Genomic DNA, 21,940 nt, shown 5'->3' on the forward strand with positions numbered 1-21,940 from the left:
TAATACTGTATATATTAATTTTTCTTAGTATGGAGATAGCTGCGTATTTAAACTCTGATTGGTTGGTTGACGTACTTACAGTAACTCTAAGTATGTTAGGTAAAAATGTTTAAAAACTATTAATATCATATTTCCATTATAAGATGGTTTAACTGAATGGCTGGGGTGGTCTTTCACCTATAAAAATGTTTCACTTGACAATTACTTGTTTTCCCACAACGCTTTATGCTATTGACTACTAAAGAAAACCTCAATCTTTTTCACCTATTTATACAAGGATTAAATACAAACTATCAGAATTAAGTAAGCAACTATATAATTCTGTCCACAGTGAAAACCCTGAATAAAACTTTTTTTCAAAAGGCATGTAAGTGGTTTTTCAACTGCAAAATTTCATGTCTCCTGTCAGAGTGAGCATCTGTAATTCCCACGTGTGTGTATATAGACACACAAACACACACCTGTGCACATACACACACACACACAAACACACGTACAAACATTTTCCTAACAAGTAATCTACACAGGCTTGCTGCTGTTTTTGCAGCTGCCAGTCCCTGAATCTGTCATATTATATAACCCAGTGTCTGGTACTCGGAGTTTCTTCGGAGGAGGAGTCTTCAGTGTTCCAGATCTTTCTTTTACCTTGTATTCTAAAGTGCCGTGAGGTACCCCATAAATTCCTTGTGCTTTGGAAGCACTCATTTTGCCACTCATCACCATTGCAATAGCCTCTTCCATTATTTCATGATCATACTGCCGATAACGGCCACGTTTTTTCCTGGGCTGCTTATTATCTTTTCGATCCAATCCATCTTCAGTATTTTCAGAGGTTCCATCAACTGTTCCATTTTTAGAATTAAGACACAAAGGAGAGAGGTCCCCGGGTAGAAAGTAAGAGTCAACACTTGAGTGAGTTACGGGCCCAGAACATTCTATTTTCTTCTGTTTAGGGAGTATATTTTTCAGTTTTTGGAGAGCTGATCCTTCTAGGACTGGAGAGGTTTTGGAAACTTGATACATAACATCCAGCAGACCAGGACCATCAGGTTGTGGTTTTGAAACAGAACTTACTCGTAGTTGAGGAATTTTTAACTGTACAGTAGGACGTGAAGTTTCATATTGTAGGCTTTCATTTTTTTCTTTAAATTAGATTGAGTTTACTTTTTTCTGTGCGCTCTGCTTGAGCTCTTGCCCACAGGGCTACTTTATGCAGCACTGCACAAGTTTCTTTACTGTCTTTATATGAGTAACTATCACTGAAATCTCGAGCTTTGTTTTTAAAAGATGCAGGCTTCCCTGCTGGTAAGGCTTCTAAGTGGAGAAGTAAAGTTTTTTGAGGTATGCCTGCTTTATTTCTGTCCAGTGCTCCAGACTGAATGTCTTTCAAAGCTTTTGAGAGCAAACCATCTGCAAACTCAGCACTTCTCTCCACATAGTCCTCTCTGTTTCTCTGTAGTCTCCCAGCCATTGAATTTTCAGAAGAAGGATCGCATACGGACGACTCTTCAGATTTTATGCTGGTTTTCTTTGTAGAGAGATCTAACACTCCATCCCCTTGCTGAGTATTTTGTTCTTGCATTCGATTCACAGTGAGGTCTAAGGGGCCTTCCTGTTCTTCCTGAAGGGAGTTTTCTGCTTGATTCATTTGAATACTTTTACATATTAGACTTGGTCCAATTGAACCATTTCTATTCTCTTGAATTTTACCACTTTTTGAAATATACTCAATTGCAAACTGACGTATCATCTTTTTCATTAATTCCTGAGCAACTAGGGGAATGTTAGGATCACAGTTCTGAGGAAGGTCTTTCTTTCGAAAGAGTGCATTTAGCTAATTTTCTGCTTGGCATTCAGTCTTTCAGTGTTGGACTGGCCCTGAGATGACAGTTTCTCTGTTGGTGTTGACTGTGAAGAATCAAGAGATGGTAGACAATCCTTCAAATAAACTCAGGGCTCTTCGTAGCCGTGGTCCATAAAGCCCTTCTAAAATACTCTCAAAACCTACACAGTGCATGAGACGGTGGCGCCAAGAGTCGAGTTCCCGCCGGCATCCTCTCCTCTCCATCCTCTCCTCTCCGCCGCGCACCGAGGGCTCCAGCACCGGGCGGCGAGGGCAGCGGCCACTCTCTCTCTTCCCTTGTCCATCCGCGTCCCGCGTCACGCGCCCTCATTTACATACGAGCGGCGCAGGCACGAGGCAGGGGCGCGAGCCCCGGAGCGCCAAAAACAAATCATTTTAAGAATGAGACCAAGAATAGACTCATTTTGTAATGATCAAAGTTGAGGAGCAGAAAACAACCAGAGATGTGCTTTTCCTCAGTGAAGGCGGGAGGAAGCCAGGGGCAGGAGGGCAGTGAATCCCTTTGATACTGGGAGAAAACCAATTCCGAGAGAGCCAATCAGAGGGCACGGGAAGGGGCTGGAAATAAATGTCACCTCGACAAAACCTACCCAGTTGTATCAAAGCTTGGCCCTGACTTCAAGGCCTTCATTCGCAGTTAAATAGTTTCTGTTTTAATTTTATTAAAGTATACTAACGCATACATTTGTTATGAAAAAAATCAAGTCATACAAAATAATAATGAGGGACAAAAGTTCTCCACAGGCAATTACTTTTCACTTTGTTTTTTATTTCTTCCGGTGACTGCCTCCATATTTATAAATTAAAGGATCTCAATCACTAATTGTTTTATCAATTTTTGACATTGTGGATTCACTTATGACAGGTGAGGATTTAGATAATTTAAACTATTTCCTCTTAGTATTTTAGTTATTTTATGATAAACCGTATAATTTAAATAAGGTAAGTACTTCAAACATCTGTTTTTTTGGATTTTCAACTTTCAAAATTATACATTAGCTCCTCACTCTGTGCGAGATGAAGATACTTACACACCTAACCTCTCACACTTCTTTGCTCCTTCTACTTGCCAACTTCTGTTAGCTATATATTTTCTTTAACATTGTTATAGATTATAATGTACTTATACACTTTAAGTGATCATTTAGGGTAAATAAGAAGCTACAACAATCACTGTATTTGCTCTCTCTAGAACACTTTTCATTATTGCCCTCTTTCCTGGCCACAAAGAACTGGCTTTCAGGTTGACAAGCTTTCTTTAAATTCCTGATCACAAACCTTAAGCTGGTCATCCTTTTCCAGGGTTTTAGAAAACTTACTTTTTCACTCTCCGCGATGACTATTTTGTATGTTCTCTCTTGGCCAATGATTTTCCTTTACACTTCAGAAAAAAGTCACGAGATAGGGAACTTCTCCCACATCCCACCACTAAATGTACAATCCTTCCTACAACTGCATTTATCTTCTGCATCATATTAAAGAGAAGGAAGTGGCTTTTCTTCTGTTAATCTTCAGTCTTTCCAGCTGTGATCTGGACTCCTATGTCTGCTACCCACTTAGGGGTTTAGTTGTTTTCCTTATCCCCTCTCTTTACTGCATCATCAATCTCTCCTCAGGCTGGATGGTCTCTTCATCATAAAAAATGTTGTAATATCGCTCATCTTAAAAAAACAAAGACAAAACACCACTTTTCTTTACCCCGTAATCCCTCTAGCTGAGCCTATTTCTCTGCTTGCTTTCATAGCAAAACTTCTTGAAAGAGTTCTACGTGGACTCTCTTTTCCTCCTCTTTGATTCATACGTTTTCCTATGAATAACCTCCATATTGCCAAATCTGATAAGAAATGCAAATCAAAATCACAATTGAGATATCACCTCACAAATGTTAGGATGACTATTACCAAAAAACAAAAAATGGCAAGTGTTGGCAAGGATGTGGAGAAATTGGAACCCTTGTACACTGTCGATGGGAATGTAAAATGGTGCAGCCACTATGGAAAACAGTATGGAGGTTCCTCAAAAAATTAAAAGTAGGGGCTGGCCCAGTGGTGTAGTGGTTAAGTTCAGCTCTCTCCGCTTCTGCAGCCCAGGTTTGCAGGTTCAGATCCCGGGTGCAGACATACACCGCTTGTCAAGCCATGCTGTGGTAGCAACCCACATATAAAATAGAGGGAGATTGGCACAGACGTTAGTTCAAGGCCACTCTTCCTCAAGCACAAAGGGGAAGATTGGCAGCAGATGTTAGCTTAGGGCCAGTCTTCCTCAAAAAAAAGAAAAATTAAAAATAGAGGCTGGCCTGGTGGTATAGTGGCGAAGTTCATTCGCTCCACTTTGGCGGCTGGGGTTTCATGGGTTCAGATCCCAGGTGTGGGCCGACACACCATTCATCAAGCCACTCTGTGGTGGCATCCCACGTACAAAAAATAGAGGAAGACTGGGGCCAACCCGATGGCATAGTGGTTAAGTTCGTGTGCTCCACTTTGGCGACCTGGGGTTCGGAGGTTCAGATCCTGGGCATGGACCTAGCACCATTCGTCAAGCCACACTGTGAAAGCATCCCACATACAGTAGAGGAAGATTAGCACAGATGTTAGCTCAGCGACAATCTTCCTCAAGCAAAAAGAGGAAGATTGGCAACAGGTGTGTTAGCTCAGGGTCAATCTTCCTCACCAAAAAAAACCACATTAAAATAGACTACCACATGATCCTGCAATTCTACTCCTCGGTATATATGCAAAGACTTGAAATTAGGATTGTGAAGAGATATCTACACTCCCACATTTATTGCAGCATTATTCACAATAGTCAAGATATAGAAACAACTCAAATGTCCATCAATAGTCAAGTGGATAAAGAAAATGAGGAAAATGCGAGATAGACACACAATTAAACATTATTCAAACTTAAAAATTAAGGAAATACTACCATTTGTAAAAGCATAGATGGACCCGGAAGATATTATGCTAACTGAATACCATTCACAATCGCAACAAAAAGAATAAAATACCTCGGGGTAAATTTAACCAAGGAAGTGAAGGACCTATATAATGAAAATTGCAAGGCCTTTCTGAGAGAATTGGATGACGACATAAGGAGATGGAAAGACATTCCATGTACATGGATTGGAAGAATAAACATAGTTAAAATGTCCGTTCTACCTCAAGCAATCTACAGATTCAACGCTATCTCATCAGAATCCCAATGACATTCTTTACAGAATTAGAACAAAGAATCCTAAAATTTATATGGGGCCACAAAAGACCCCGAATTGCTAAAGCAATCCTGAGAAAAAAGAACAAAACGGGAGGCATCACAATCCCTGACTTCAAAACTTACTACAAAGCTACAGTAATCAAAACAGCATGGTACTGGTACAAAAACAGGTGAACAGATCAATGGAATAGAATTGAAAGCCCAGAAATAAAACCACACATCTATGGACAGCTTACCTTCGACAAAGGAGCTGAGTGCATACAATGGAGAAAAGAAAGTCTTTTCCAAAAATGGTGCTGGGAAAACTGGAAAGCCACATGTAAAAGAATGAAAACTGACCATTCTTTTTCACCATTCACTAAAATAAACTCAAAATGGATCAAAGACCTAAAGGTGAGACCTGAAACCATAAGGCTTCTAGAAGAAAACGTAGGCAAGTACACTCTCTGACATCAGTATTAAAAGGATCTTTTCGGACACCATGTCTTCTCAGAGAAGGGAAACAACAGAAAGAGTAAACAAATGGGACTTCATCAGACTAAAGAGCTTCTTCAAGGCACATGAAAACAGGATTGAAACAAAAAAAACAACCCACTAACTGGGAAAAAATATTTGCAAGTCATATATCTGACAAAGGCTTGATATCCATAATATATAAGGAACTCTCACAACTCAACAACAAAAAATCAAACCACCCGATCAAAAAATGGGCTGGAGACATGAACAGACATTTCTCCAAAGAAGATATACAGATGGCTAACAGGCACATGAAAAGACGCTCATCATCGCTGATCATCAGGAAAATGCAAATGAAAACTACACTGAGATATCACCTTACACCCATTAGAATGACAAAAATATCTAAAGCTAATAGTAACAAATGTTGGAGAGGTTGTGGAGAGAATGGAACCCTCATACACTGCTGGTGGGAATGCAAACTACTGCAGCCGCTATGGAAAACAGTATGGAGATTCCTCAAAAAACTAAAAATAGAACTACCATACGATCCAGCCATTCCACTACTGGGTATCTATCCAAAGAGCTTGAAGTCAGCAATCCCAAAAGTCCTATGCACCCCAATGTTCACTGCAGCATTATTTACAATAGCCAAGACATGGAAGCAACCTAAGTGCCCATCAACAGATGAATGGATAAAGAAGTTGTGGTATATATATACAATGGAATACTACTCAGCTGCAAAACAGAACAAAATCATCCCATTTGCAACAACATGGATGGACCTTGAGGGAATTACGTTAAGTGAAATAAGCCAGTTAGAGAAGGATAATCTCTGTATGACTCCACTCATAGGAGGAATTTAAAAATGTGGACAAAGAGAACAGATTAGTGGCTACCAGGGGAAAGGGGGGGTGGGGGGCGGGCACAAAGGGTGAAATGGTGCACCTACAACACGAATGACAAATATTAATGTACAACTGAAATCACACAAGATTGTAACCTATCATTAACTCAATAAAAAAAAAGATATTATGCTAACTGAAACAAGTCAGTCACAGAATGACAAATATAGCATGATTTCTCCTATAGGAGGTATCTAAAATAGTCAAACTTAGACAAGCAGAAAATAGATTGGTGGTTGCCAGGGGACGGGAGTGGGGAAAATGGAGAGTTGTTGTTCAGCATCAAGTTTTAGTTATGCAGGATACATAAGTTCTAGAGATCTACAACATTATAAACTTAAGAGGATAAGTCTTATGTTAAATGTTCTTCCCACACACACACACAAAAGCAAAGGGACGTAAGAAATCTTTTGGAGGTGATGGATATATTTATTACCAGGATTGTGGTGATGGTATCATGGGTGTAAGCATATTGTCCAACTTCATCACAATGTATACATTAACTATGTACAATTTTTTAATGTTAATTATACCTCAACAAAGCTGAAAAAAATATAAATTCTCTGTTCTCTTAAATGAGTTCTTAGCAGCATTCAAAGCAGTTGAGTACTTGCTCCTTGAAATACTTTTCTTGTTGGGTTTCTGTATAGCCCATGCTTCTCTCACTTTTAGTGGCTCCTCTTATACTATCTAACCCCTAAATGTTGAAATCTATTTTTCCTATGCAGGTGATGGGGTTCAGGGCATGCCCACACCCCCGCCCCGCCCACCGCAAGATGCACCACTCTGGTATGTGGATTATTTCAAGCTGAAGAAAATAAAGGCTCAGAAGACTCAGGAAGAACATTCCACCTTCTCCCCAACTGACTAAAAGAAATTTAAAATAAAGGCCAGTCCCCAGGACAAGCCATCACCTTAGATAACTCTGGGTATCTGGTAGACTGGGAGGATCCTTGCTAAGCCCATTCTTATCAAAGTTCTATTTACCAAACATTTGCTTTTCCATTTCCAGGAGTTGCCTTCCTCCCCTTTGAAGCTCCAAATCACTACCCCCAACATCCTCCTTGTCTGTAGCTGAAGAAATTTAAACAGGCAGCCTCAGCCAGATGACTGAGTTACTGTTTCTCCTGAGTTTCTCCCATGTATACATGCTATTAAACTTTGTTTGATTTTTCTCCTGCTAACCTGCCTTTTAAATTATTTGACCAGCCATAAGAACCTTAAGAAAAAGGGGTGGGGGAGGAATTCTCCCACTTCCCCAACACAGGTGATCTTAAATGGTTTATAAATTCTCAGGTTTATATCTGCATCCCAAATCTGAGTTCAACTTGTTTGTATTGACAAATAAAAATGGCAAGCAATAGGATATATTGGAGAATATGAGGAAGCCATTTGGTGTAAACCTAATTCGGCCTGACCTTGTCTTTCCAAAAGGGCCTGACCGTGGCTGTTGAGCATGCATTGTATATCTGCTTTAGATATTCCCTATGGCAAGAACAAAGGCCCTTGAGATAAAGGTGCAACTTCCCTCCCTCTCCCAAAGTTGGCATCTCCTTAAGGCTTAAGCGTCTTTCCTTAGGCTAGAAACTGATTGCTGTGCTCACCTGTGACTGCCCAGCTCGAGACAACAGACTTGCCTCCTGCTACGCCCTCTGAGATAGCAGACCCACTACCTGCGGTGTCCATCAAGAGCTGTGCCGACAGGGCAATCTTGTGACTATTGTGGGAGGGACATTTCAATCATATGTGAAACGTCCTGCTTGGCGGTATATAACCACTCTGTACACCTCACTTCTTTGGTGCCCTTTCTTCCTGTGGGAAGAAAGGCCCCGGGCCATGGTCCTCAGATTTCAGCTCAGAACAAATTCACCCATATTTTCGTTTATAGATTGCTTATGGATTATTTTCATGGACAGTATCTAGCTGTTTAATTGATATCTTGACTAGGATGTCTTCATAACATAGTCAGAAGGAAATTCTAGATATCCAACTCTCTGCCACAGTCCCCCCAAAGTGCTCTTCCCTTATATTCCCCATCTCATTAAATGGCACCTCCATTTATCTAGTTATTAAAGCCAGCAACCTAAGAGTCTTCTTGATGCTTCTCTTCCCTAATTCCCACATAAACAAGACCTATCTTTTTGATCTGCAAACACCATACTTGTTCAACCCCCCTTTATCTTGCCTAGAACAATGCTAGAGTTTACTGACTGATCTACTTTCACTTCCACTGTTGCCCACTTCCAGTCCATTCTCCAAAAGTAGTCAGAGTCTCATTACCCTTCAGTGACTTCACATTGCACTTACCATGGCCTGTAAAAATCAGGCTAATCTGATTCTTTCATGTCTCTCTATCCTCAAAGTGCTGGGAATACTGCAGTGAATGAAACAGGCAAGTCTTCTATTCTCATGGAGTATTCTGGGGGCTTTTTTTGGCAGGGGGTGGGGAATAGAATAAAGAAGTGCAGATAAATAAAACCATTTCTGAAAGTAAAGAGTACTATGAAGACAATTAAACAGGGGATTGTGTTAGACAGCAACTGATATTTGCGGTGGGTTTTAGACTGCGTGGTCAAGGATTGCCTCTCTGAAGGGACATTTGAACTGAATGATACAAAGGAATTTTTAGCACTTTCTCAGCAAAGGTTTATTTCTTGATTGTATCATAATCTCATCAAGGATCATCTGGGAACTCTAGTTTTTATCTAATTCCAGGACCCAGGCTGAGAGAGCAGCCACCAAACTGAAACTTGCAGGTTGCTGTGACAAAAGGAAGTAAGATTCTGAAGGGCCTCACACCAGCAATGAAAAGCTCTAGTCTGTAAGTGACACAGATTTCTTCCACCTATACTTTATTAACCAGAACTATTCACATGACCCCACCCAAACCAAGAATCTGGGAATCGCAGTCCTACCACGTCCTGGAAGGCAGAGAATGAGAAATATTCGGAAAACATAATTAACTACTACTATAGTCCTTCATGTTCACAGGGGAAAATATAAAGGAGGGAAAGTCATAGATACATGCATGGTAGTGGCAGGAGTTCTCCTACAACTGTGCAAGGCCATTAGAATTGCTAGTTCTGGTTCCTCTGGGAGGCATATGGTAGAAACAGAAGACAGTTTGGTGAAGCTTTCCGAGTCTTGCTGCTATCTGATCCCTCTAATACTGAGGAAATGGTTTCTTACTGTTTTGCAGACCTGGAAGAATGAATCCACAGAATGTGACCTCATTGTCCCTACTCAGGATTCTAGTTTGCTCACTTCAGTCAAGGTGCCTTAAACTTTTCTAAAAGTCAAGAACAGTCTGGAAATACATATATTCTCCATATCAACTTCTCAGAGCAAAAATCAAAGAAATGGGCACAAGACCGGCTCAATGTTTTTTATGAATGATTGATAATATTAATTTGAAGACTATTTCTTACATATTATACATCCATTTGTAGAGGGAGTAAAAGGTTATAGACACCACTAAGACATACCTGCTTTTTCTTCTAGCATTTTCAGTTTGTCTTTTTAAAAAACTTAATCCTTTGTTCTGTTTGAAATCTTTCAATTGTGAAATATTTCAGGACTGATATTAAATGTGACTAACACTAAGCCAAATACCTATGTGCCCAATACCCAGCTTATGAAATAAAATATTATAAAAATAGTCATAGGTCTTGTTTTTGCACGCTTTTTGGTGAGGAAGATTGGCCCTGAGCTAACATCTGTTGCCAAGCTTCCTCTTTTTTGTCTCCCAAAAGCCCCAGTACATAGTTCTATATCCTAGTTATAAGTCATTCTAGTTCTTCTATGTGGGAGGCTGCCACAGCATGGCTTGATGAGCGGTGTGTAGGTCTATGCCGAGGATCCGAACCAGCGAACCCCAGGCCGTGGAAGTGGAGAGCATGAACTTAACCACTCGGCCATGGGGATGGCCCCCTATAGGTCTCTTTTTATACCTAATCACATTCCTCTTTCTCCCAGCTTCCCCAGAAGTAACCACTATTCTGAATTTAGAATTTATCCTTCTTGTGCTTTTCTTTGTACTTTTACTACATCTGTATGTATCTGTTATCAATATGTAGTATTTTTGAGATTTGGGGTTCTAGCAATGATGGGGTAAACACAACTGGATTAAAAAGAAAACAACAAGACTTATCCTCCCACCACACACAACTAAGAAACCGGACAAAACATACAGTGGTTTCCAGATATTAGACAACAGTCAGTGAAAGATAATGATCTCTGAGAGAAATGAAACAAAAGATGTGAGCCATATTATTGCCCCAGCTTACAGCCTGGAGAGAATTTTTAGGCTATGTGCAGGCAGGAAGTACCCAAACGGAGCCTGCTGGTTCCAGGAGCTAAAGATACAGAGCTCATACAAGGAAATCTTATGAGCATTTATGGGATGAAGTATGAGAGAAGACAGATCTGCGCAGGAAGAGCTCCAAATGAGTACTGATCAATGCAGGTGTGTGAGGAAACTACTCAAGGCCAGTGAAAGACCATGAGAAAGATTCAAGTATAGCCATCCCAGAACTCACACAGGGCTGGTAATACTCTATATTCCCACTAGCCAAATAAAAAAAACCTCCTAATACAAGGACATTCTCAAGAGGGTATCACATCAGTGTTGGGACCAAATTAGTCCTATACTAAAAGTTGTACTGGATCCACCTAACAAAGCAAGAAAGCAAGCCTCAAAATGGCAGAGTTGATTACAAATGGCTTAACTGAATCTCAAAACAAAGCCTGAAAATATTTTAGAAAAAAAATACAGAAACTCCAACAACTAAGAAAATAAAATTCACACTATGTGGCACTTGACAAAAAAAAATTACCAGATATGCAAGAGACAGGAAAATAAGACCTAAAATGAAAAGAAAAATCAATCGATATGAACAGACCCAGAGATGACAGAAATAGTTGGCAAGAATGTTTAAACACTTAGTATAAATATAGTTCATATGTTCAAAAAGGATGAAAGATGAGCATTTTAAGGAGATATGGAAGATGTAAAAGAAATCTATTCCTCAGCAATATGAATTTACTTAACACTACTGAATTGTGCTACACTCATAAATGGTTAAGATGGTATATTTTATATTTTTAGCATGGTAAAAGAACCTTTGTTAATCTAAAAGGAAACAAACAAAACAAACCACAAATAAACATCTAGAAGTGAAAATACAATGTCTGAGAAGAAAAACAGTATGGTTAAAATTATCAACAGGTTAGACACTGTAGAAGAAGATTAATGAACTTAAAGACAACAGAAATCATCTAAAATGAGAGAGAGGAAAGATTGGAAAAAACTAAACATCAGCGAGCTATAGAAAAACATCATGTGCCCTAATACAGATATAACTGCACTCCCAAAAAGGAGGAGACGGATAGGACTGAAAATTTTGAAGGACTGACGGATGAAATTTTTCCAAATTTAATGAAAACCATAAACTCATATTTCCAAGAAGCTCAATGAACCCCAAGCAGAAGAAACAAAGAAAACTACACCAATGCACATCATAATCGTATTGCTTAAAATCAGTGATAAGGAAAAAACGTAAAAGCAGCCCAAAAAAAGACACGTGTACAGAAGAAAAATGAGAATTACAGCAGACTTCTCACTGGATTGAATGAAAGCCAGAAGACAACGGAGCAACACCTTTAAAGAGCTGAAAGAAAAATAATGGTTGCCCAGAATTCTATATCCAGTAAACATACATTTCAGAAATGAAAATGAAATAAATACTATTTCAGACATATCAAAGCTAAAATTCATCACCAGCAGCCCAGTATTATAATACATATTAAAGAAAATCCTCCAGACAGAAGGAAAATGACACCAACTATAATTCTGGATATACACAAGGAAATAAAGAGCACTGGAAACGCAAAGTTTGTGAGTAAATACAAAATACACTTTTCCCTAATTTTTAAACATCTTTAAAACATTACTGACCGGTTAAAACAAAAATGTAACAATGCATGTGGGGTTACTAATATATGTAGAAATAAAATGTATATCCACAATAACCTAAAATCTAGGAAAGGTGAAATGAAAGTAAACTATTGTAATGAGCTTATACTATACATGAAGGATAATAATATGATCAGAAGGTAGAGCGCAATAAGTGGAAGATGTCTAATATAAACCCTAAAACAACTTATAAAATAAAGAAAACAAAGAGTACAGATAACATGAAAAGAATATTGACTTATTCCTAACAAGTCAATAAAGGAGATTAAATGGAATTAGAAAATGTAAAATTTTCTGCCTTCTAAAAGAAGGCAGAAAAAAAATACAAAGAGATCACAAATAAGAGAGAGAATGAATAAATAGCACAATGGTACATTTAACCACTTTAATCACAACAACCAGTAATCATTTTAACTGTGAATGCTGTAAAAAAAAATCAAAAGGCAGAGATTTTTGAAACAGGAAAAGATAGAGACTGTCATGAAAAGGTAGAGACTGTCAAATTGTACGGAAAAGAACAACAACACTAAATACATATTCACCTAATGACAGAACTTCAAGATACATAAAACAGAAAATGATAAAATTAAAAGAACTGCACCAATCCACAATTATAGCCACTATTATAGATGTCAATACCCTTCTCTCAATAAATGACAAATGAAGTAGACAGAAAAATCAGTAAAGGAAGACCCGAATAACTCTATCAACCAACATTCTACCTAACATTTTTCCCAAATACAACTGGATCACTGACCAAGATAGACTGTAAGATTGGCCGTAAAGAAAGTCTCAATAAATGTAAAAGAATTCAAATAATAAAAACTATGCTTTCTGGCCACAATGGTATTACATTAGAAACTAACAACAAGCCAAAGCAATCTCGAGAAAAACCAACAAAGCTGGAGGTATCACAATCTCTGAATTCAAAACATACTACAAAACTACAGTAATCACAACAGCGTGGTACTGGTACAAAACACACACACAGCTCAATGGAACAGAACTGAGAGTCCAGAAATAAAACCACACATTTACGGACAGCTAATTTTCGACAAAGGAGCTAAGTACAGACAATAGAGAAAGGAAAGTCTCTTCAATAAATGGTGTTGGCAAAACTGGACAGCCACAGGCAAAAGAATGAAAGTAGACTATTATCTTACACCATACACAAAAATCAACTCAAAATGGATTAAAGAGATGAATGTAAGACATGAAACCATAATACTCCTAGCTGAAAACATAGCCAGTATGCTCTTCAACATTAGTCTTCGCAGTATCTTTTTGAATACCATGTCTCCTCAGGCACTGGAAACAAAGAAAAAAATTAACAAACGGGACTACATCAAACTAAAAGTCTTCCCCATCAACAAAATGAAAAGACAATCCACCAACTAGGAGAAAGTATTTGCAAGTCATATATCCAATAAGGGGTTAATTTCCAAAATATATAAAGAACTCACACAACTCAACAACAACAAAACAAACAATCCAATCAAAAAATGGGCAGAGGATATGAACAGACATTTTTCCAAAGAAGATTTACAGATGGCCAACAGGCACATGAAAAGATGTTCAGGGGACGGCCCGTTGGCACAGCGGTTAAGTTCACACCTTCCACTTTGGCAACCTGGGGTCTCCAGTTCAGATCCCGGGGGCAGACCTACACAATGCTTCTCAAGCCATGCTCTGGCAGGCATCCCACATAAAATAGAGGAAGATGGGCACGGATGTTAGCTCAGGGCCAGTCTTCCTCGGCAAAAAAAGGAGGATTGGCAGCAGAAGTTAGCTCAGGGCTAATCTTCTCCAAAAAGGAAAGAAAAGAAAAGATGCTCAACATCACTGATAATTAGAGAAATGCAAACCAAAGCTACAATGAGATATCACCTCACATCCATTGGAATGGCTATTACTAAAATGACATGAAATAACAAGAGTTGCAGAGGATGTGGAGAAAAGGGGAGCCTCATATACTGCTCGTGGGAATGCAAACTGCTACAGCCGCTACGGAAAACAGTATGGGGATTTCTCAAAATATTAAGAATAGAACTACCATACAATCCAGCTATTCCACTTCGGGGTAGATATCCAAAGAAGACGAAAACACTAATTTGAAAAGATACATGTACCCCTATGTTCATTGCAGCATTATTCACAATAGCCACAACCGGGAAGCAACCTAAGTGCCCATCAACAGATGATGGATAAAGATGTGGTATATGCACACAATGGAATACGACCCAGCCATAAAAAAGACGAAATTGTGCCATTTGAGACAACACGGATGGACCTTGAGGGTATTATGCTAAGTGAAATGTTAGACAGAGAAGGACAAATACTGTATGATTTCACTCATGTGGAATATAAACAAACAAACACACAAACACACAGAAACAGAGAACAGATTGGTGGTTACCAAAGGGGAAGAGGGTGGGGGAAGGCCAAAAGGGGTAAAGGGGCACATATATATGGTGACAGACGGAAACTAGACTTTTGGTGGTGGACATGATGTAACTTATACAGAAGCTGAAATATAATGATGTACACCTGAAATTTACACAATATTAAAAACCAACGTGACCTCAATTACAAAAATTTTCAAACTCAGAGAAAACAGTATTTGAAAGAGAACTGAGGGGCTGGCCCCGTGGCCGAGTGGTTAAGATCACGCGCTCCGCTGCAGGCGGCCCAGTGTTTCGTTGGTTTGAATCCTGGGCGCGGACTGGGCACTGCTCATCAAACCACGCTGAGGCAGCGTCCCACACGCCACAACTAGAAGGACCCACAACGAAGAATATACAACTATGTACCAGGGGGCTTTGGGGAGAAAAAGGAAAAAAATAAAATCTTAAAAAAGATAACTGAAAAATCCGCATATATATGGAATCTAAACGTATTTCTAAATAACTCATGCATCAAAGAAGAAATCCCAGAAGAAATTTTAAAATATTTTGAATAGAATGGAAATGAAAGCATGACATATCAAAATTTGTGGGGTATACCCAGGCAGTTCTTAGAGGAAAATTTATAGCATTAAAAACTCAGAAGAGAAGAGAAGAAAATTCTCAAAACTATGGTTAAAGCTTAAGAAGCCAGAAAAAGAAGAGCAAAGTAAACCCAAATAAGTAGGAAAAAAGTAAATGAAAGGAAGAAATCAATAAAAATAAAAAACAACCAAAAATGACAAAAAGAGAGAAAACCAATTAAACCAAAAACGATTTGTCTGAGATCAATAAAACTGACAAATCTCAAGCAAGTCCAATAAGGATAAAAAAGAGAAAAGACACAAATAAATAATATCAGGAAAGAGAGAGAAGACATCACTACAGAACCTTCAAACATTAAAAGTGATATGGGAATAGAGTAGACAATTTTACGCCAACAAACTAATGACTTAGATTGAATAGACAAATTCCTTGAAAGACACAAACTAGCCAAGTTGACTCAAGAAGTAATAGAGACAGGACTTCCAGAATGGTGGTATAAGGAGCTCGGCAGAACATTTCCCCATGAAACGATCATTTAAATGATCAAAATTGGAGCCAGCCTGTGGCACAGTGGTTAAGTTCGCACATTGCACTTTGGCGGCCCGGGGTTCGCCGCTTCGGATCCTGGGTGTGGACATGGCACCACTTGGCAAGCCATGCTGTGGTAGGCATCCCACACATAAAGTAGAGCAAGATGGGCACAGACGTTAGCTCAGGGCCAGTCTTCCTCAGCAAAAAAAGAGGAGGATTGGCAGCAGATGTTAGCTCAGGGCTAATCTTCCTCAAAAAAAAAATGGTAAAAATTATTATTATTTTTAAATTTAAATTTTCTGGAAATTGTCCTAATGGCATACAGCAAATTAAAAAACATTTACTCAGGAAAATCTAGTAAATCTGGGTAAGAACAGCAAGTCTGTGCCATTTGAGCCATGTCCCACTCCTACCTCCACCCCTCCTACAAGTCGGAGTGATCCAGCTTTACAAGAAAATGAGACCCTCTCTCTCCTCTTAGCTCGCAGTCTAGGGTGAGAGTTTCTCCCTGGGAGAGCAGGCTGCTGCAGTCTCTAACGTTCTCAGCTTCATGTTGCAGAAGTTCTATTCCAGGCAAATGTAGCCAAGAGGACTGGGGCTCTGTTACCCCAAGTAGCCCCTACTTGGAAGGTGGACCTCTACCACAGGTAGGAGCAGGTTGAAAACACTGGGCCCTGAGCACCCACACCCCAGCTTGCTGACAGGATGCAGGTTCCATACCAGGAAGTATGTCACGGGCTGAAGTGTGTTCCTGAAAAATTCGTATGTTGAAGTCCTAACTCCCAGTACCTCATAATGTGATTGTATTTGGAGAAAAGGTCTTTAATGAGGTCATTAGGATGGGCTCTAATCCAATATGACTGGCGTCCAAACAAGAAGAAGAAATTTGGACAAAGACTCGTCTAAAGGGAAGACCTCGTGAAGACACAGGGAGAAGACGGTAACCTACAAACCACGGAGAGAGGCCTCAGAAGAAACAGCTCTGCCCACAACTTGATCTTGGACTCCTCACCTCCAGAACTGTGAAAAAATTAATTTCCGTAGTTTAAGCCCCCCAGTCTGTGGTAATTTGTTAAGGCAGCCCTAGCAAACTAATACAGATTTTGGTACCAGGATGTAGGGTGCTGCTGTAACAGATACTTAAAATTGTGGAAGTGGCTTTAGAACTGGGGAATGGGTAGAGGCTGGAAGAGTTCTGAGGTGCAAGTTAGAAAAAGAAACCAAAATTGAAGATTTGAAAGTTCTCAACCTATCTACATTACAAAAAAATGAGAAAATCTGTTCTGGAGAGAACATCAAGGGTGTGGCTGGACAATCACTCACTAAAGGAGCCCAACAATAAATCTGAACCGAAAGATGGACAAACCCGAAAACTTAAACACAGACTGATGGAGATTATGCAATCTGAGGAGCAGAGAGAAAAAAGAATGAGGAAAAATGAACAGAGCCTTAGAGAATTGTGGAACACCATTAGGCACACCAACCTATGTGTAATGGAAGTAACAGAAGGAGAGGAGAGAGAGAAAAGAGCAGAAAAATATTGACTATGTAGTGATCGAAAACTTCCCAAATATGATAAAAACAATATATATCCCTGAAGCTCAACAAACTCTAAGTCGGAGAAATGAAAGGAGGGCTACACCAAGACGCATCATGGTCAGATGTTGAAAGCTGAAAGTATATATCCAAAGGAATTCAAAGCAGGGACTCAAACAGATATTTTTATGCCAATGTTCATTGAAGCATTATTCACTAAAACCAAAAGGTGAAAACAATCCAAGTGTCCATCCACAGATGAAAGGATAAGCAAAATGTAGTGTATATGTACAAAGGTATATTATTCAATGATAAAAAGGAATAAAGATCTGATACATGACACAACATGGATGAACACTGAAAACATTATGCTAAATGAAATAAGCCATGCAAATGGACAAATACTGTATGAATCCACTGATATGAAGTATCTAGAATAGGCAAATTCATAGAAATAGAAAGTAGATTAGACATAACCAGGGGTTAGAGAGAGGGTAGGGTGGAGACTTATTGCTTAACAATTACAGACTTTCTGTTGGGGGTGATGAAAAAGTTTTGAAAACAGTGGTGAAGGTTGCACAACATTTTGAATGGAATTAGTGCTACTGAATTGTACACTTAAAAATGGTTAAAATGACAAATTTTATGTTGAATATATTTTACCACAATTTTAAAAAATCAATAATGTAATATATCGAAACCCACTGAATTGTACACTTGTAATGGGTGAGTGGTATGGTATGTAAATTATATCTCAATAAAGCTGTTTTTTACCCTTAATAAAAAGATATAAAGAACATAACTAGCTTTATGCCTACTAAGGAAATTGATTTCCACTTCAGGCCTAGATGACTTTATGGCTGAATTCTACTAAACATTTTTTTTCGAACTTTACAGAAGTATAATTGACAATAAAAATTGCATGTACTTAAGGTGTACAATGCAAACCGTTGATATACACATACATTGTGAAATGATTATTACAGTCAAGTTAAGTAACACATCCATCACAGTTACTTTTTTGTTGTGTGTGGTGAGAACACTTCAGATCTACTGTCTTGGGGCTGGCCCAGTGGCATAGCAGTTAAGTTTGCGTGCTCTGCTTTAGCGGCCCAGGGTTCACCGGTTCGGATCCTGGGCACGGACATGGGAACCACTTATCAAGCCATGCTGTGGCAGGCGTCCCACATGTAAAGTAGAGGAAGATGGGCACATATGTTAGCTAAGGGCCAATCTTCCTCAGCAAAAAGAGGAAGATTGGTGGCAGATGCTAGCTCAGAGCTAATCTTCCTCAAACAAAACTACTCTCTTAAAAAATTTCAAGTATACAATACAGTATCATTAACTATAATCACTATGCTGTACAATAGGACCCAAAGGTTATTTGTCTTATAACTACAAGTTTGTACCCTTTGACAAGCATTTCCCTATTCCCCCCCCACCTTCTTCCAAACATCCCAGGAGGGAGTATACCAGTTCTACGCAAAATCTTCCAGACTTTTAAAGAGGAAGGAATACTGTCCAACTCACTTTATGTAGCCAACATTATCCTGATACCAAAACCAGATAAAGACATTACAAGAAAAAAGAACTATAAACCAATATCCCTCATGAAAATAGATGGAAAAATTCTTCACAATTTTTGAACAAACAACTTATCATGAATTGAGTGAAAAAACAAAATATATCATGACCAAGTGGGGTTTAACCCAGGAATGCAAAGTTGACTTAATGTTAAAATCAATTAATATAGTTCACCATGTCAACAAACTAAAGAAAAAATAATCATTTTAATATATATATAAAAACATTCGATGCACAAAGATTCATTCAGTACAATAACTCTCAACAAACAAGGAATAAAAGGGAATTCTTTCCACCTGATAAAGAGTATCTACAAAAACCCTACAGTTGACATTATATTTCAGGATGCAAGACTGAATGCTTTTACCCTAAGATCTGGAATGAAGCAACAATGTTTACCTACCACTTCTATTGGAGGTCCTAGACAGTACCGTAAGGCAAAAGAAAAAATCAAACATGCAGATTGGAAAAGAAGTAAAACTGTCTTTATTTTCAAGTGCATAATTGTCTAAGAAAACCCTGAGGAATCTACAAATAAAAGCTACTAGAACTTTTAAGTGAGTCTAGCAACATTGCAGATACGAGGTCAATATGCAAAAATTAGTTACATTTCTATGTCTAGCAAGAAATGGTCAAACTGAAATTTAAAGTACCATTTTCAATAACGTAAACATGGATTTTCTAGGAATAAATTTGAGAAAAGATATTCAGGACTATACACTGAGAAGTGTAAAACATTGCTGACAGAAATCCAAGATTACCTTAATAAATGGAGAGAGATACTGGTTCATGGATCGGAAGACTCAGTTGTCATTTTTCCTCAAATTGACCTGTAGATTTGAGAGAATCTCAATGAAAATCTCAATAGGTTCTTTTGAAGAAATACATTAGTCAACCCTAAAATGAATATGGAACTACAAAGGATATAGAATAGCCAAAACAACTTGGAAATAGAAGAGCAAAGTAGAAGGACTAAAACTACTTGATTCCAAGCTTATCATAAAGAGACAGTAATCCAGACAACGTGGTATTGGAATAGTCACAGGCCAGCGGAACACCATAGAGAGTTCAGAAGTAGACTCACAAATTTATGGACAATAGATTTTTAAAGTAACAGTTTTATTAAGATATAATTCACATACAATACAATTCACGCATTTTAAATGTACGATTAAATGGTTTTTCGTATATTCAGAGAGTTGCGCAACCATCATTACTATTTAATTTTAGAAAATTTAGGTCACCCACAAAAGAAACCCTGTATCAATTAGCAGTCACTCCCCATTTCCTCCTGAATCCTCCTACCCTGGCCCTAGGCAGCCACCAATCTACTTTCTGTTTCAATGGACTCGCCTATTCTAGACATTTCACATAAATGGTATCATACAATATGTGGTCTTTTGTGACTGGATTCTTCACTTAGTTTAATGCTTTCAATGTTGTAGCATGTATCATTTCTTTTCCTTGCTTAGTAATATTTCATTGTATGGATATACCACCTTTTTGGTTATTTATTCATGAGTTGATGGACATTTGCTTCCCCTTTGGGGCTTTTACAAATCATTCTGCTATGAGCATTTGTTTACAAGTTTTTGCGAGGACATACGTTTTCAGTTATCTTGGTTATATACTTGGGAGTGAAATTGCTGAGTAACTTTATGCTTAACCTTTTGAAGAACTGCCAGACTTTGGAAAATATCCCAAGCAGTTGCACTATTTTACATTCCCAACAGCATGAATGTTCCAATTTTTCTACACCCTAGCCAACACTTACCTGTCTTTGGTGATTATGGCCATCCAAGCAGATGTGAAGTGGTATCTCATTTGGTTTTAATTTGCATTTCCCTATTAGTTAATTATGTTGAGTATTTTTTCATGTGTTTATTGGCCATTTGTATATCTTCTTTGGAGAAATGTCTATTCAAATCTGAGAAACCATTGCCTAATCCAAGGTCACAAAGATTTAAATCTACGTAGTCTTGTAAGAGTTTATAGGTTTAGCTCTTGCATTTAGCTCTTTGATCCATTTGAGTAAATTTTTGTATATGGTATGAGATAGCTGTACAACTTCATTCTTTTTATGTGGCTATCCTGTGGACAAATGATTTTTGACAAAGAAGCCAAGAGAATTCAAAGAGGAAATGATCATCTTTTCAATAAATGGTGATAGGAAATTGGAGAGCCATATACGCAAAAAAAAGTCTTAATCGTTGTTTCACACCATATGGAAATATTAGTTCAAAATGGATCATAATAAGTGTCTAAATATAAGAGCCAAAATTATAAATTTTCTAGAAGAAAATATAGGAGAAAATCTTAGTGATGTTGGGTTAAGCAAAAATTTCTTAAATAAAGCATAAACTAAAATAAAAGGCATAAACTATAAAAGAAAAGTCAATAAATTTGACTTCATGAAAATTAAAAATTTTTGTTCCTTAAAAGACACATAAGAAAATAGACGATCCAGCCACAGATTGAGAGAAAGTGTTTTCAAAACACGTATCTGACAAAGTAACTGTATCTAGAATAGACATAAAATTCTTACAACTCAATAATAATAAGACAATCCAGTTTATCACATGGGCAAAAGATTTGATCAGATGTTTAAACTAACTATTTTGGAAAACATTTTGGCAGGTTCTTAAACAGTCAAGACTTCACCTTCCAGTTGATTCAGTACTCCCACTCCTAGAGAAATGTGAACATACATGCACATGAAAACTTGTACAAGATTCTTTATAGCAGCTTTATTTGTAATAGCCCCAAACCGCAAACAACTCAAAAGCCCATCAGCGGGGGAACAGATAAACAAATTGCGTTATATCTATATAATGGGTGCTACTTAGCAATAAAAGAAATGACAACTGATACAACAACATGGATGAATCTC

The 21,940-nt window shown here is 38.2% G+C and overlaps 2 protein-coding genes and 1 pseudogene across 2 annotated transcripts in view; 1 reads left to right on the top strand and 2 right to left on the bottom strand.

Annotated features, from left to right (window-relative positions):
• The window catches only part of LOC138915577 (large ribosomal subunit protein uL15m-like), a 254,981-nt gene that overhangs the window by 49,288 nt on the left and 183,753 nt on the right, over positions 1-21,940 (top strand). The gene's annotated exons all lie outside the window — the stretch shown is intronic.
• Positions 1-21,940, bottom strand: part of LOC138915571 (large ribosomal subunit protein uL15m-like) — a 79,395-nt gene that overhangs the window by 12,253 nt on the left and 45,202 nt on the right. The window contains 1 exon segment of the mRNA XM_070222318.1: positions 19,812-19,880. Within this exon segment, the coding sequence (XP_070078419.1) occupies positions 19,812-19,841 (30 nt within the window). The 5' untranslated portion in view covers positions 19,842-19,880.
• On the bottom strand, positions 382-6,443 carry LOC138915573 (ligand-dependent nuclear receptor corepressor-like protein pseudogene; annotated as a pseudogene).

The sequence above is a fragment of the Equus caballus genome, chromosome 9 (assembly GCF_041296265.1).
Source record: "Equus caballus isolate H_3958 breed thoroughbred chromosome 9, TB-T2T, whole genome shotgun sequence".
Taxonomy (NCBI): domain Eukaryota; kingdom Metazoa; phylum Chordata; class Mammalia; order Perissodactyla; family Equidae; genus Equus; species Equus caballus.